Consider the following 17,241-nt stretch of genomic DNA (forward strand, 5'->3'; position numbering starts at 1 on the left):
AGTGATGGCTCTGGATGTATGAAGAGATTAAGTTGAATGTCTGAATCACGAGGCAAGTTGATGTGGAAGTTGATTTGCTTTTGTTTTCTGTTTTTTAATCTTTGGCATGCATTTTTCTTGTAATTTTCTTTCTCCTCCAAGGTGGAATTCTAGAATCCAAAATGATCCTAATTAATTAATGATTCTAGCTAATTAAGATATTTTAAATAGTATTTGGTTCAAAGGTTTTATTGCAGTACCATTAGAAACATCTTTAAAAAACTAAGTTGGAATAGATTTAAGAAGAGTTTATTTTAAAAATTAATTCCATGCTAAGTATAGCTAATTGAATTTCAGTACAACAAATGCATTAGACATTGGAAACACACTGAAACTCAATTTTCATTTTAAACAGAAATATAATGATGCCCTCATTATCAATGAGCATGCACGAATGAAAGATGCTCTGGATTACTTGAAAGACTTCTTCACTGATGTCCGAGCAGCAGGATTTGATGAGATTGAGCAGCATCTCACTTGTAGATTCGAAGGTAGGTGATGTTTCCAGAGGAGGAAGCTATTGGAGCCTGGTGACTCCAGTGGCAGGATGTTTACATTGTATTATTATTTAGCATACAGTGATGCTCAAGGAGTTGTCCTGGGCTTACGAAGATAACTGTGGACAGCAGGATTATTAAGCTTCAGTAAAATCTGCTACTAATGGAAAAAATCTGCTGCTTACACTACTTCTTATTTTGAAGAAGGAAAAATAGGATTTGCAAAGGATACATCACATGGAAATTATAATCAGTAGTGGCATTTTTTTTTGTTAAGATTTTAGTAATTTAACAAAGCTTTAAAAATACATAGAAAGCATTTTAATGGTATTAAAGAGATTATAATTTATGTATACTTCTATATAAAGAAGAAAACTAAGGTGGCCCATAATCCCACTGCTTTTGTATTAAGAAAAATACTTGAATATTTGAAATGAAAAGTAAATCCTTCTCCCTCTCTCAAAATTTTTGCCCCAAAGGGTAATTACTGCTAATAAGTTTGTTTGGCCTATATCAAGTATTTAGTATACAAAAGTGTAGCCCAGTGATGTGCTGTTATACATTGAGCACCTAGCTGTCTGGGGAAAAACAACTATGCATTGATTGCTGCGTTTAATGTACGCATTAAAGCAGTGGCTATTACTCTTAAGATTCTGGTCAGAGATTGAGAGATTAACGGTTTGAACTGTAGCTAAAGGTCACAGTGTGTTCTAAATTTCTAGAATTTATAAGCCATTTATAGAATGTTCCCCTTTTACAGAAAAGCTGCAGGAACTGGAAAGTATTTCCATGGATCTCAGCAATGAGAACCCTAAACTCAAAGATCTCTCCTTCATCTTGCAAGAGGAGTACCACTTAAACCCAGAGAGTAGAACTATCCTCTTTGTGAAAACCAGAGCACTTGTGGATGTAAGCTTCTTTCTTCTTGTGGATAACAAATGGACGTAGTACCATTTTATTGGAAAGAGTGTTCTTTCCTCACAGCTCTGTACTCACCCATATATATGTGGGTCTGTATTCTGTTCTGATTATCTGTTTGTTTATCCTTACACACTAATACCTCACTATCGTAATCACTTTAGTTTATAGTAAGTCTTGGTACCTATAGAGCAAGGATTTCATACTTTAAAAATTTTTTTGTCAATTAAAAAAAATTTAGTCAATCTTTGGGCATGTGGTGGTATCTCACTAGGGTTTGAATGTTCATTTCAGTGTGTTTGCGTTTGAACTAATGCCGTTGAACATTTTTTATGAACTTATTAACCATCCATATATCTTCTTTGGCGAAGTGACCCTTCACATCTTCTGCGCATTTTAAAACAAGATTTTATTGAGTTGTTTACCATGTTATTGTTGAGCGTTTGAAAGTTTTTATTTTTATTTTTTTTTTTAAATTTTTATTTATTTATGATAGTGACAGAGAGATAGAGAGAGAAAGGCAGAGACACAGGCAGAGGGAGAAGCAGGTTCCATGCACCGGGAGCCTGACGTGGGAATCGATCCCAAGTCTCCAGGATCGCGCCCTGGGCCAAAGGCAAGCGCCAAACCGCTGCGCCACCCAGGGATCCCAAGTTTTTAAATATATTCTGACAAAATTCCTCTGTCAGAAATGTGATTTGTAAATATTTTCTTCTGGTCTTTTAATTCTCTGAACAGTTTCTTTTACAAATTGAAAATCTTAACTTTTACAAAGCCTACTTTATCAATTTTTTCTTTTTGTGGATTGTGCTTTGGTACTGTATATTTGAACCCTTTGTTTACTCAGGATCATAAAGATTTTCTTTGTTACCTTCTCGAAGTTTTATAGTTCTTCATTTTACGTTTAGGTCTACAATCCATTTTGAGTTAGGGGTTGAGATGCTTTTTTTCTTTTTGTATATGGATATCCAGTTGCTGCAGCACTGTGTGTGGAAAAGACTGTCCTTTCTTCATTGAATTGCCTTTGTAACTTCTTAAAAAATCAGTTGACTGTATTTATGTAGGCATATTTCTGGACTTCCTGTTCAGTTTCATTCATCTATATCCATCTATCCTCTGCACATCCCATACTATCTTGATTAGCTTTATAGTGTGAGTCCTCCAACTTTTTTCCTTTTTTCAAAATTGTTTTAGCTATCTTCTTTTGCCTTTTCAATTATATTATATATGAAAAAAAATCTGCTGGGATTTTGTTTGGGATTGCATTGAATCAATAGATAAAATTGGGGAAAAGTAACATCTTGACAATATGGAGTCTTCCAATCCATACCTCTCTCTCTTCATTTATATAGAGTTTCTGTATTAGTTACCTATTACTGATAACAAATTACCTCAAAACTTAGTGGATAGAAGCAACGGACATCTATTATCTTACAATATCTATGGATTGGGAATCTGGAAATAACTGGATGTTTCTGGCTCAAGATCTCTCTCCAGGCTGTTGAGTCATCTCAAGGTTCTACCTGAGAGGCTCAACTTACAACCATACATATCTGCCTATTGCCAGACCTCAGAAGATGTGCTTCTAAGCTCGCTCATGTGGGCCTTTCCACAGGGCTGCCTCAGAGCATGGCAGCTGGCCTCCTCTAGAGTGAGTGACCAAAGAAAGATTCAGAGTATGCCTAATATGGAGATTATAGTAGTCATTTTGTAACTTTGACTTGGAAGTGATGACCCCTTCCATTTTTCATTCATTAGAAGCAGGTCAGTAATAAGTTCAGTTTATGCTTGAAGGGAAGGGATTATACAAGAATCTGAAGACCAGGGGTAGAGATTACTGGGAGCCACCTGAGAGGCCACCTACCACATCTTCTTTGGTTTCTTTTATCACTGTTTCATCATTTTCAGCATACAGATTCTGCACATATATTGCTAGATTTAAACCTGTGAATTTTTTAATGCTATTGTAAATTGTACTTTTAGTTGCTTGTTGCCAGCTAATAGAAATACAACTGATTTCTATATATTGATCTTATGTCCTGAGATCTTGCTAAACTCATTGAATAGTTCTACACACTCACTGTTCTGAACATTCTTTCTTTTCATTTAAAAAATGTCTTAGAGGGATCCCTGGGTGGCGCAGCGGTTTGGCGCCTGCCTTTGGTCCGGGGCGCGATCCTGGAGACCCAGGATCGAATCCCACGTCCGGCTCCCGGTGCATGGAGCCTGCTTCTCTCTCTGCCTGTGTCTCTGCATCTCTCTCTCTCTCTCTCTCTCTCTCTCTGTAACTATCATAAATAAATAAAAATTAAAAAAATAAAATATATGTATAAAAAAATGTCTTAGAGATTAAATTGTGTTGGATCACAAAGATCTGAACCACTATAGTTAATTATTGCATAGAATTCCATTCCAAAAAAGCTTTTTATTCTCACATTTGTCAGTCAGAAGACTGTTTACTAACTTAAAGGTTTTTCTTCTTGTAATATTTCAATATTGAATTAATAGTTATACAAATGTGTTCTACAAATAGTGTCCAACAGATAATTGCTTTTGATTTTTAGGCTTTGAAGAAATGGATTGAAGAAAATTCTGAACTCAGCTTCCTAAAACCTGGCATATTGACTGGACGTGGCAAAACAAATCACAATACAGGTACTATAAACAGTGAATTAGAGTTTTAGTATACTATATATATAAGAATATTTATAATATATTCAAGTTCTTTTTTAATGCTTGTATCAGTCAGGGTTCAACTAAAGACACAAAACCAGCAAGTGATTATATACACATACATATGTACATTAATATGTTGTTTATGTACACAAACACAAACTCCTAGGGATTTGGGAATTGGCATACACAATTGGACTGGCAAGCAAGTCTGAAATCCATAAGGCAGGTGGTCAGGAGCAGGCCTGAATCTCATAGGCATGAGCTGTTTGGAATCTCTGAGTTCAGACACTACTGCCTAAGCCTTCTTTCAAAGGGCCAGTTGATTTATATCAGGCTAACCGAGGATGAAAAACCTTTTGTAACCTAAATATCAGGTGATTTAGGAACTTTAATTATATCTGTGAATTCCCTTCACAGAAGTACCTAGATCAATAACTGGATACTATAGTTCAGCCTAGCCATGTTGACACATCAAAAAACCCTCACAGTGCTCAAATACAAAAACTTACAGACCTCTCCTCTTCCCATATGTCTTATGGATGAAACCAAGACAGTATTTTTAAAAATATTTTTTTTTATTTTTAAAAATATTGTTTGAACATTCACTCTTTTTCTCATCCAGTAGATTAACTAGAAATAGAAATGTTCTTTTTTGTTTTTTTAGACTATAGATGCTTTTATGTGTATTATATATGTTTTAATTTAAAAAACGTTCAAGCACACAATCCTGCAATCTAGCTACAGTGGTTGAAAGATGAAAGGCTGCCTCTGTAATTCTCCAGGAGGATCCTGGGGTGCCAGCCCTCACCTGACATTCCCCTAGCCATGCACCCCCAATCCCTCAGTGACCAGCCAGGACAGATCTTCACTTGTTCCCCCTATTTAGTTTTCTTTGTAATAAGCAGTCCCCATCCCATCAGTCCTCAGTTATCACTCCCTCCCCCTTTTTTATTTTTATTTATTTTTTTTTCCCTCCCCCTTTTTTAAAAAAAAGATTTTATTTATTTGTTCATGAGAGACACACAGAGAGGCAGAGACATAGCCAGAGGGAGAATAGGGAACCTGATGTGACACTTGATCCCAGGACCCCAGGATCACAACCTGAGCCAAAGGCTGATGCTCAACCACTGAGCCATGCAAGTGCTCCTTGCACTTTACCCTGGTGCAAATTTTAAACTTCGTGAATCTAAAAAGTTAATTCAGATTTTGAAAATGTAGCTTACCAAATGAAGTCCAACACCACATTATTGCAGTTGAAATTCAAAGTTCTCTGCAATCCAACTCTAACATGAGTTGATTTTCAAACTTTGTTATTTCTTCACAAGTAAGCACTCAAAATATTTTGTTTGTTCGTCTATCCATCTATCCATTCATTGTCTATCCACCCATCTCCATCCATCCACATTTTTTTAAAGGTTTTATTTATTCATGAGAAACAGAGAGAGAGAGGCAGAGATATAAGCAGAGAGAGAAGCAGGCTTCTAACATCAGGAGCCCCATTTGGGACTTAATCCCAGGACCCCAGGATCATGCCCTGAGCTGAAGGCAGATGCCCAACCACTGAGCCATCCAGGTGTCCCTCCATCCATCCACATTTATTTAGAAACTTACTCTTTATCAGTCATTGTGCTTCTGTCAAGCAGCCTTCTCCAGGCTCCCAAGACTAGCAGAGGTGTCTCTCTTCCCCATCTCATAGATGCAGTTCTGCCTCCATTTCATTGCTCATCACATTGAATTATAGCTTCCTATTGATACTCTTCTTCCACAAGATCCTCACAGACAAAAATGGACTTTAACCATTGTATTTTTTAAAAAGATTTTATTTATTTTATTTGTCAGAGAGAGAAAGAAAGAGAGGGCACAAGCAGGGGGAGCGGCAAGCAGAGGGAGAAGCAGGGAACCCCACGTGGGGCTCAGTCTCAGGATCATGACCTGAGCTGAAGGCAGACGCTTAACTGACTGAGCCACTCAGGTGCCTCTGACTGTTGTATTTTTATCTGAGAAACTATACTTGCGGAATAAATGTTTGATGAACAAGTGGATGAGTAAATTAGAAATTAATGAAGTATGATGTCTGTCTTGGGCATTCTCATTGTTCAGCAGAAGATGATGGTAAAAAGAAATTGTTTTTCAGATATATCTGAAGATTATGGCTGCCAATAGACTAGGAAAAAATTAGAACTTTTAAATTCTATTAAATCAGGGGGCACCTTGGCTCAGTTGGTTAAGTGTTTGCCTTTGGCTTGGGTCATGATCCCCGAGCCCTGGATCAAGCCCTGTGTCATGCTCCCTCCTCAGTGAGGAGTCTGCTTCTTCCTCTACCCCTCACCCAGCTTGTGCTCTCTCTCTCTCTCATACTCCCTCTCTCTCTCTCTCTCTCAAATAAATAAATAAAAATATTTTAAAAAATTCTATTAACTCAGAAGTGGAGACCACTGAAATTCTTTTTCTTCTCATCATATCAGTGGCTGAGAACTGCACACTGTTAGGGTTTCAGACCTAAATTCAAGGCCTGGTTCTGCCACTAATTAACCTGTCAGTTCATCATACCTTCAAAACCTTAAGGTCTTCATCTGTAAAGGGGAATTGTAATGCTTACCACATCAACCTAAAAGGGCTCTATGAAGTTCCAGAGAGTAAGTTGTTGTGAAACTGTTTTGTCAGCTATAAAGTCCTTTACACATGCATAGGCATTGTGATTAATAGCTTTGCAAAAAACTGTTAATTGTTGAAAGTTGTTGTTGATAGTTTTTTCAAAAAAAAAAAATCAATGTATGTTTTGAGATAGCATGACTGATGTCCCACAACTGGTTAGTGCCATAGCTGGGATTTGAACTCAGGCAGTGTTGTGGCAGGGTCCAAATTGTTAAATACCACCATAATGTCCTCTCTAAACAAGGATAGGAATAGGCCCTATTGTCTAGCGTTGTTTTGACATCATGACTATAAAGCACTTATTACAGTATTTGGCGTGTAATAAGCATTCCATAATTAATGGCTATTTTTCAAGGGTAAAATTCCCTCTTTGGTGAGTTGTATAATGCCCTCTGACTCTGACACAGGAATGACACTCCCAGCGCAGAAGTGTGCATTGGATGCATTCAGAACTGATGGAGATAAAAAGATTCTGATTGCCACCTCAGTTGCTGATGAAGGCATCGACATTGCTCAGTGCAATTTGGTCATCCTGTATGAGTACGTGGGCAATGTCATCAGAATGATCCAAACCAGAGGTGAGAAGAGCTTTGATGCCATTAGTAAATGACTGTGAATTTGTCTGATTTGTGAGCGTATCTGTCATTTAGAAACTTACTCTCTCCCAGTCATTGTGCTTCTGGTCTTACTCCTTTACTAAGCCATAGTGGCTTTATGACCTCTGGCACAGTGGACGCTGGCATCTTTGGCCCCGATGGCAGCTTACTTGATCAGGATTGGGTGGGTACAGTTTTGCCCACCAATATAAACACTATTTTGATTTTTGTTTATGATGAATACTGTTTAGTTGACCAAAATTGACTGACATATTTATGAAAAGATAGTTCCCACTTGGATTGAGACTTTGGCAGCCAATGTGTAGACTTTTCAGGTTGTGCTTGTGATGATGGGCCCCTGTATTCTAGAAGATATATTCCATGGAATTCTTCTGTCTTGCTTGAACTAGGTGATCTCCTAACTAGCTTCTCTTCCTTTTTCCATTTTCTATAACAACAGCTGCCCACTTTAATTCCTTAAAAATAGCTCTGGGCATGTCACTTCCCTGTATAGAGACTCTAGTTGTTCCCAATTTACATGATGTCAAAAAGCTCAAATTCCAGCACCAGGTTATCTTACCAGTCTGTTTTCCATTCTTCCCCTTTCTTCATTATCCATTTCTCTCAACCTGACTTCATCATTTTCTCCTTGTTGAAGAAAGTGCTCATGTACTGCTACTGATAATCTTTGTTTTACTTTTCTCTCTCTCCTCCCCTGCTTCCATATCATCTGTCCCCAATTCCTTCAACTGGCACTAAACTTTTGAATACCCATGATCCTTTGTATTTATCTTTCTTTTTGCACTTATTATTTCTACCTATATTCTAGTGGCTGCGAACATATCTATCTCCCCACTTCCTTGAAGGCTCTTAAGGGAGACCCCCAGGAAACCAGTCTAGGATAAACTAGGCACCTAGTTTAACATGTGGTTTGATATGGAGTTATACACCTGCATTGGAGTCTATGCTCTAACAGCTCAGCTTTCCTATCAAAGCAGGTTTCAGTGAATCAAAGTTGAATTTTAGAAGTACCCCTTTGTTTACCTTTTTTTAGATTTATCAGAGTTTTAAGTCAAAGACACCAATAAAATATTTATTTTCTGATAGGCAGAGGAAGAGCAAGAGGTAGCAAGTGCTTCCTTCTAACTAGCAATGCTGATGTAATTAAAAAAGAAAAACTAAACATATACAAAGAAAAAATAATGAATGACTCCATTTTAAGCCTTCAGATGTGGAATGAAGCAGTATTTAAAGAAAAGGTAAGTCTTTTAATCTGTGTCACTCTTTCAGAATCTGACCATGAGTAACAAATAGAATGTGAACATAGTTGGTGCCTTTCATCATATTGCTCCGTTGCATTAGAACAATAAGTTTATGCTTAAAATTTTGTCCTATAGTGAACATCAGATTCATTCTGCTTTAGGTCTCAATGAGATTAAAATATATGTTGTTAGTGCTAATCCTTAAAGCAAGGTTTTTAGTTATAAAAGGGCAAACTGAGTTAGATGACTCTTACTTAAGTCGACAGCTCATCTTGAGGACTCCAGTCTAACATGGCAAGACACAGCCCTTCTCGGTCTTTTCCTCAGATCTCTCTCTCTCTCTAACATCCCGAGTCCTCAGAGAAAAGCTCCCAGTGCACGGTGCATGTGTTAGAATGCCCATTTGTAGGTCTGGGTAGGAATGTACCCTGTGGATTGGCATATCTGTTCAGTTCAGCCTCTTGGTTCTCAGTGAAATTACATTTTACTATAGTTTCCTTTATAATATAGAAGCATGGAACTGGATTGGGGAAAGTCAAGAAGCACAAGCATGCACATGCACACAGGCATGCATACACATGCACCCCCCACTTTCTCCAGACCCTTTGTAGAGACTGTCATCTCAGGATCTCTGCCACTTAGAAGATGTGTGACCTTAGGTAGTTACTCTGTCTCTTCAACTATCTGTCTCCTCATTCATAAAGTTGGGAAAGGTGGTATTTAATTCACAGGGCAGTTTGGGGGATGAAGTTGGGTACATGCTTTGCTTAGCACAGGGCCTGGAATAAAGTATGTACTCAGAAATTGAGAGTTGTTATGGATAGAGGCATGAGGCAGACTTGAACTTCACAAAGATGAACCTTCAATTCAGTAGCCCAATTCCACAGTATCTATAATTTTAAAAAGTCATAAGCTCTTTGCTCAAAAAAGTTTTGAGAAGCAGTGGTCTAAAGCAAATTAACACTTATTTTAGGACACAAAATTACAACTTTGTCAGTGTTAACTCATTTTTAAAAACATTTCTTCCTAAAGTTTAGAAATTAAAATATTTAAAAACACTTCTTCCACATTTTCATTGAGAACTGTAGGGAAATTTTTTAGTTCCTCTTAATTTTCCTCCTGAATTATACTGAGAATAGGGTTTTTTTTTTTTCCTGAGCCACCTTCCCATTTTGTAGCATATGTTGATGTTGGCAATAAAGATCTTTAAAACCATAATAGCTTTAATACATTTTGAAATGCCATAGTTTTTGTCTCTTCAACTGGGTGAAAACGACATAGATTCATGTGTGACAGGAGACATAGAATGAAAGCCTTTGAGGGAGATGGAGGCTGGGCCAGACATAGAGTCGGTTGCAGCCAGCTCACCAGGATGAGAGTAGGATGAGGACAGAACGGGTTAAATATTTGTTGAATAGCATCTGGGATTCCTCTAAGAGCCATAGAAAACAGGCAGAGGGGGGTAAAAGAAAGAGAAAGAGCCCAGAACCAGCGTGGCTAGGACCTATTGGTAGCTGGTAATTCCGTGAGTGGGGGTGGGAATCCTGGTTCCCCACAGGGTCCCCACTGACATCACAGGCAAAGCTGTCTACCTGTTTCAGGGCTGAAAGCCATGGCTCCCTACTTGGCCTCCTGTGACACCACTAGGTGGGAGTGTAGAGATGCTTTGTTACCAACTCTGCAAGGTGGAGATCCAGGTGCCCCCTCAATCTTTGCTGGCACGAGCTGGGGTTAGGCTGCAGTTGTCTGTTTTATTCTGTGATCTTTGGCAGGAGTAGAACAGCTATTGTCTAGAAGTTTATTGTCCTGCTAGGCTGCCCCTTTCCCAGTCCTTCGGCTAGAGAGAGTAGGCTTCTGTCGTTTTTATTTGTGTCCTTAGGCATTTTTGGTTGCTGGTTCCGTCAGCTTGGAATCTGGCATATATAAGGTGAAAAGAAAATCCAGGAAGCTCACCACCATTTTGTTCCTAGAGTTTCGGAACTTAGAGCTATTTGCCTTCCTCTCTTCAGTCTTCTGAATCTTCTTAGGTTTATTTTATCTATAATGTCCAGGTTCTTAGGCATGCCCGAAGTTTTGAAATAGAATGCAGTCATACTGTACACATATTTAACTTCACAGTAATTCAGTGATAGCCTCTGTGATTGGAAGGGGAGAGAGAAAAAAGATTTAGGTGATGGGGACTCTTCTGCCTGCTGTTCCATTTAGTGGGTCTCTGCCCTAGAAGTGGGTGTAATTATGCCTGAAACAGTCAATACATATCTTTTTGTGAAGGATTTAAAAAGCTTTGCCAACTACTGAAGTAGAAAGCATGGTTTACATGCTTGTTTATAAATATCTTTAATACTTTTTTTAAAAAAGATTTTTATTTATTTATTCATGAGAGACACACACACACACACACACAGAGAGAGAGGCAGAGATACAGGCAGAGGTAGAAGCAGGCTCCATGCAGGGAGCCCGATGTGGGACTCGATCCCGGGTCTCCAGGATCACCATGTCCTGAGCCGAAGGTGGCATAGACCGCGGAGCCACCCGAGCTGCCCGAACATCTTTAGTACTTTATGTGCATCTTTTTTAAAAGAAATTTTATTTATTTATTGCAAGAGAGTGGAGGGGCACATATGGAGGGGGAAGGGTGAGTGAGAGAGAATCCTCAAGCAGACTCCCTGCTGAGCATGGAGCCTGATGTGGGGCTTGATCCCAGGACCCTGAGAACATGACCTGAGCTGAACTTAACTGACTAAGCCACCCAGGCACTCCTTTTATGGGCATCTTTGATGCAAAAATTAAAAGACTCATTGGAGGTCACCATTAAGCACTAACAAAGAATTAGGAGAATCCAATATAATTATCTATGTGATTTTTATAAACAAAGCCAGGTACCATATGTTCATGGAAGTTATAGATGAATGAATGATTATGTACTTATGTGTACATGAGTGCGTGCACGCCTCCTAGCTATACCATTATACTGATGAGGTGAGTTTTGTTTTTGTTTTGGGTTTTCGCATATAGGTTCTCCAGATACAGATTCAAGAAAAAAACATCAGAGATAGTCAAGAAAAAGTAGAACTTGTACCTGATAAGGAAAATAAAAAACTGCTCTGTAGAAAGTGCAAAGCCTTTGCATGTTATACAGCTGACATCAGAGTGGTGGAGGTAAGTGGCCTTTTAACAGAGTACTGGGTCATTTTTTAGCACTAATTAAAGCTTATTTTCTATCAGTGGGTTATTTATAGCAAGAATATTATTATTTTTGTTGATATCATGGCTATGGTATTTTAAAAAGCCAAAAAGGTTTTGAAAGGAAACCCTTAGCAATGAAGAAGAAAAAGAAGACATTTAATTAAATATTGTGTAGCCATTGAAAATAATGGTCATGCTAAATGAATGGGGTATCCTGGATTTCATCCTAGAACAGATAAAGAATATTATTAGAAAAAGTAGTAAAATCTGGAGTTCAGTTCATTGTCATGTTCCAATCCTAATTTCTTAGTTTTGACAAATGTACTACAGTAGGTTAGATGTTAGTATTCAGGGAAGCTCAGTGAAGGGTATACAGGAATTGTCTAGACAGTGTTTACAGCTTTCTATAAATCTAAAATAATTCCAAAGTAAAGTTTATTAAACAGAATGATCATGAGGCTTATGTATAATAAAAAACTTCTTACAAAGATGTGGTTTATGTATACAATGGAATATTACTCAGCCATTAGAAATGACAAATACCCACCATTTGCTTCGACGTGGATGGAACTGGAGGGTATTATGCTGAGTGAAATAAGTCAATCGGAGAAGGACAAACATGGTCTCATTCATTTGGGGAATATAAATAATAGTGAAAGGGAATAGAGGGGAAGGGAGAAGAAATGGGTAGGAAATATCAGAAAGAGAGACAGAACATGGAAGACTCCTAACTCTGGGAAACGAACTAGGGGTGGTGGAAGGGGAGGAGGGCGGGGGTGGGGGTGACTGGGTGGCAGGCACTGAGGGGGGTACTTGATGGGATGAGCACTGGGTGTTATTCTGTATGTTGGCAAATTGAACACCAATAAAAAATAAATTTATTATTAAAAAAAACTTCTTACAAACTAATGGTGAAATGGAAAAAATAACAAGGATACAAAATTGTAAATAAATTGTGACTACAGTGGTGTGAAATAATAGTGACAATACCACCATCACTATCAAAAAGCATTAAAGAATTATCATTGTCCAGAAAAAAGAGTACAGAAAATATACTAAAATGTATTACTATTTTGCAAGGAGGCTCCATGATTTTTTTTTCCTATTTTGTTTCCTAAACTAGTTCTTTTTGGGATATGGGTCACTTTTATAATGAAAACAAAATATATGCTTATTTTAAAAACAACTACAGGTTAGTTTTCTATATTTTTTTTCTTAAAAATTTCCAAAAACAAAAATTGAATGTAAAAAAAAAATTGAATTTGACTACACTGCTGCTGAGAGAGGGGAGGCTGGTTCAGATGATGTTATTGGGGTTGTCTTTGGTTTCATTCAGAAAGCTGCGGTTTCTGTCCATCTGTTTGAACGAGAAGCATACTATCAAGGGTGATACTAGCAAATTCCCCATGCCTTCATGAGTCTGCTTCTCTAGCTGGAAAAGTTTCTTTCAGCTTCCATTTGGGTGATTTTTCTATTGAAATGGCCCTTTATGACTGTATGTTTTCCCAAGGGGCTGGTATGTTGGGTGTGCATTTGTTTTGTACAGAGTGGCCTTTCTCGGCTTTACTCTAAAGTTGACTGTAGGTAGAGCCTCTGGACACAGTCCATGACCCTCTTCAGATCCACATTGACCCTTTGGTGTTCTCTGTATCCTTTGGATTGTGCCTGTCAGGTGAACTCAGGCTTTGGAGATCTTCAATAAATACCCCCTTTTGTTTCTAAATTAATAAAGAGTATCTACTTCCAGCTCAGTTGCCTGGAAACTTCTTAGCCGTCCTCTTCATGAGATGGCCCCTGTCACCTCACTTGTACCCCCAACCCCACCTTACCTCCATCCTTGTAACTGGGAGTCAAGCTGCATGGATTCTAGTCTGGCCTTCAGGTGAATGTGTATTTCCTTCTTACCCCATCTGTAAATAAGTGGGATCCTACCCACTCTTCATCTCAGATTATTGTGGAGTTTTTTTTTTACATCGCAGTTCTGGACTGGTTCTGACGTTCCGTTTTGTGTGTTATTTAATCTCTTCATCCGTAGGAATGCCATTACACTGTGGTTGGAAATGCATTCACGGAGTGCTTCGTGAGTAAGTTACACCCTAAACCAAAGACCTTTGGGCATTTTGAGAAGAGAGCAAAGATCTTCTGTGCCAGACGGAACTGTGGCCATGACTGGGGAATCCATGTGAAGTATAAGACATTTGAGATTCCAGTTATCAAAATAGAAAGCTTTGTGGTAGAAGATATTGTGACTGGAGCTCAGAAACTATATGCAAAGTGGAAGGACTTTCCTTTTGAGAAGATACCCTTTGGTTCTCCATAAATACCCAAATGACCTTGGGACCTCAATCTTGAGCTAAAAGGAATGGGTGACCTTGAGAGAAGAAATGAACCTCAGTGGGTAGTCAGGGCTCGCTTATACCAGCATGTATCTGTCACTTAACTTCACCCTGTTTACTGTTAGCAGTTTGAACTGTACCCTATATATAAAGCACAAGTAAATGAATCACAGCACTAATGCTCCATGGGCTAGTGGAGCTCTGAGTACTTGGAAAAGATTAAAAAGCCTTCTTTTCCTATCCTTCCTTTCACAGCTCAGTGCCAGTGTACCCCCCAGTAACCACTCAGTACACATTACAATAAATAGAATGAATAAATGGATACCATGTTGAAAGTGTTTCTATCATAACTGACTTTTGCCCTTAATATACTGGAATTATTCCTGTTATGATTACCAGTGATTCTGGTTGCCAAATCCACTGGGCACTGATGTCCTTCTCCTTGATCCCTTTGCCACTCTTGGCTCTATTGAGGGTCTTTCCTGGAACCCCATCTTGGCTTCTATTTCTTCTAGTTCTATCCCAGTCTCTCCTGTTGGTTCCTCTATGCTGATATCTTAAATGTTGGTAATTCTGAGGCTTCAGTACATATTCCTACACAGAGGTACAGTAGTCACTCATATTCTCTATGTACCAGTGCGTGGCATGTAATCTTAAAATTCTGTAGGACAGCTTTTAGTAATGGGGACATGTAAACGAGACAGTACTTTTTGAGAAGTTGATTTCTGTTCTTGTAGTTTATTGTACATCCTGCCCTATTTATTCGTTTCCTTAACCTGTGCCATTGTCCCTTTGAATGGTCATCTCAAGCCCTTCTGTAATAATGGTTGATGATCAGTGCTTGGACTCTTCTCAGGTCCCTTGGATGAAACTGAGGAGGCAGTTTTTTGTTTCTTAAGTAGGCTTCATGCCCAACATGGAGTTCAAACTCCACGACCCTGAGATCAAGACCCAAGCTGAGATCAAGAGTTAGATGCCCATCTGAGAGCCACCCAGGCGTCCCTGAGGAGACCATTTAATTTGGCTCTTTCCACTTAAAATTTTTGAATATGTATCCGAATGGCAATCCTGTATCATTTAATAAGATTGGCTGATGCTTGAGAGCTTAGTTTGGAGTTTTCCAGACGTGGGGAGAGCTGCCTAAGTTTTGCTGCTTCCATGCATGCCAAGGTATTTTGGGTTCAAATCAGGGTAGGCTCTGTAGTAACTTTAAGTATCTTCCTACAACAGATTCAGCTTAGTCATTTATAATTCACCAGGCCCATCAATGGCTTACACAAACCTCTAACATCATAAAATGCTAATATGTTTAGCACATGTGATTGCATAACCCTTTCCAAGTAGCTCCTATTTACATGTAAAAGCTGATTGGTGTTCACGAGGCCACCCAGGCCACTGAAACAGGCCCTGCAGAGCAATGGGGTGATCTGCTTCAGTCACCTCAGCCTCCACGTGATCTGATGAGCAGTTGTACTGGCCAAGAGTCAGAGGATTTGCCAATTTACATAACTTCTCTTTGGCTTAATCTCCATCTGTAAAACAAGGATAATACATACCTGTGAGGGTTAGTGGAGGGTTTTTAACCGAAATAATGTATGAAAGTCCATGATAAACATAGTAGTGGCATGATAATGGTTACTATTTGTAGTATTCTTGGCAAGACACAATAGAAACGGATTAAGCCAGCTTGCTTGATGATTTTATTTTCCATTTAGATTTTATTAGGGTATTTGAGGTTCTGGTCACCAATTCCAGGGTTGTGGTTTTCTCATGCCAACAAGCAGCTGTCTGACAGCAGCCAGGTATCCTGAAATACAGCTCAGTTTGACTTTGTCCACCTGGAGGATAGTGTCAGGTCCTGCAGGTCAAGGGCTCAGTCCCCCTCCCACTTCTGGCATCAGGTACAAATCCAGATAATCACCTGTGCCTCTCGCTGACTATGGATCAGAGGTTCCAATAACCTCCTCCTTAAATTTGATCTTCTAGAGTAACTCAAAGAATTCAGAAAAACATTGTATTTTCTTAATCACAGGTTTATTAGGGAAGGATCTACTCAGAACAGCCATTGGAAGACATGAATAGGGCAGGGTATGGGAAAGGATAAGGAGTTCCCATGTCCTCTCCAAACCCTGTCCTTTGGGTTTTTATGGACGCTTTCTTATATTAGCATGACTAATCAAATCATTGGCGATTGGTGATGGATTCAACCTCCAGCTCCCCTAGCTAGTGCTCAGGGGGTTGGGACTAAATTCCAGACCTCAAATCAGAGTTGGTTGTTCTGGCAACCAGCCCTATCCTTAGGTGTGGTCCAAAAGTCACATCGTTAACATAACAAGAGATACTTCTGTCACTTGTGTCACTTAGGAAATTCCAAGGGTTGTATGTGCCAGAAATGAGGACGAAAGCCAAATACATATTTCTTATATAAATCACAATCTCACAAGTATCTCTTTTTATATATGACTGACTTTTTTGGATGCTTTGTTTAAGAATTCAGATATGAAGTTTAAAACACTGCTGAAGAATTGAGAAAAGTTCTTTCAAATATCTAAATGGCTCAGTTTGGATGAAGGTGAATAGTCCTCTTTTCAGCCAACAGAAGACTGAAGGTGAAACAAAAAAATCTGGGAATTTCCTAATTGGACCTTTGCACTGAGTCAAGCCACTGCCAGGCATAGAGCCTGGAACAGAGTTAGGCACTTGGTTACTATTTACTCAATGAAAAAACTTGGTAGGTAGTGCTTTAAGAATTGCAGACTCTTGACTGATGCCTAAATGCTGGTGATTGGATTTCTATGTCAAAGGCTGTGTGTCAGAATCACTGTGGAATCTTTTCCTTGGGCATGTGCCCCACCCCCATTAGGCCATCCTAGCAGAGTGTCCAGCCACGTGTACTTTCTGAAGTTCCTCAGGTGGTTCAGATACCAACCCATCACACACCTGCAGGATCAAGTTTCTCTAGTTCCTGCCAGTGCTGGCACTATGATGGGTTTTTCACCTGAAATGAGGAGTTGCCTTCAGTCAAATGGCTGATTGTGTCATAAGGGCTGTAAACCCTGATTCCTGTCCTTAAAAC

The 17,241-nt window shown here is 38.9% G+C and overlaps 1 protein-coding gene across 1 annotated transcript in view; it reads left to right on the forward strand.

Annotated features, from left to right (window-relative positions):
• Positions 1-14,487, forward strand: part of RIGI (RNA sensor RIG-I) — a 38,012-nt gene extending 23,525 nt beyond the window's left edge. Inside the window, exons 12-18 of the mRNA XM_055301777.1 lie at positions 395-530; positions 1,297-1,445; positions 4,019-4,109; positions 7,193-7,363; positions 8,489-8,640; positions 11,659-11,802; positions 13,865-14,487. Coding sequence (XP_055157752.1) covers positions 395-530; positions 1,297-1,445; positions 4,019-4,109; positions 7,193-7,363; positions 8,489-8,640; positions 11,659-11,802; positions 13,865-14,149 — 1,128 coding nt within the window. The 3' untranslated portion in view covers positions 14,150-14,487. The remainder of the gene's footprint in view (positions 1-394; positions 531-1,296; positions 1,446-4,018; positions 4,110-7,192; positions 7,364-8,488; positions 8,641-11,658; positions 11,803-13,864) is intronic.
• The last annotated feature ends 2,754 nt before the right edge of the window (positions 14,488-17,241 follow it).

Source organism: Nyctereutes procyonoides, unplaced genomic scaffold, assembly GCF_905146905.1.
Source record: "Nyctereutes procyonoides isolate TBG_1078 unplaced genomic scaffold, NYPRO_anot_genome, whole genome shotgun sequence".
Taxonomy (NCBI): domain Eukaryota; kingdom Metazoa; phylum Chordata; class Mammalia; order Carnivora; family Canidae; genus Nyctereutes; species Nyctereutes procyonoides.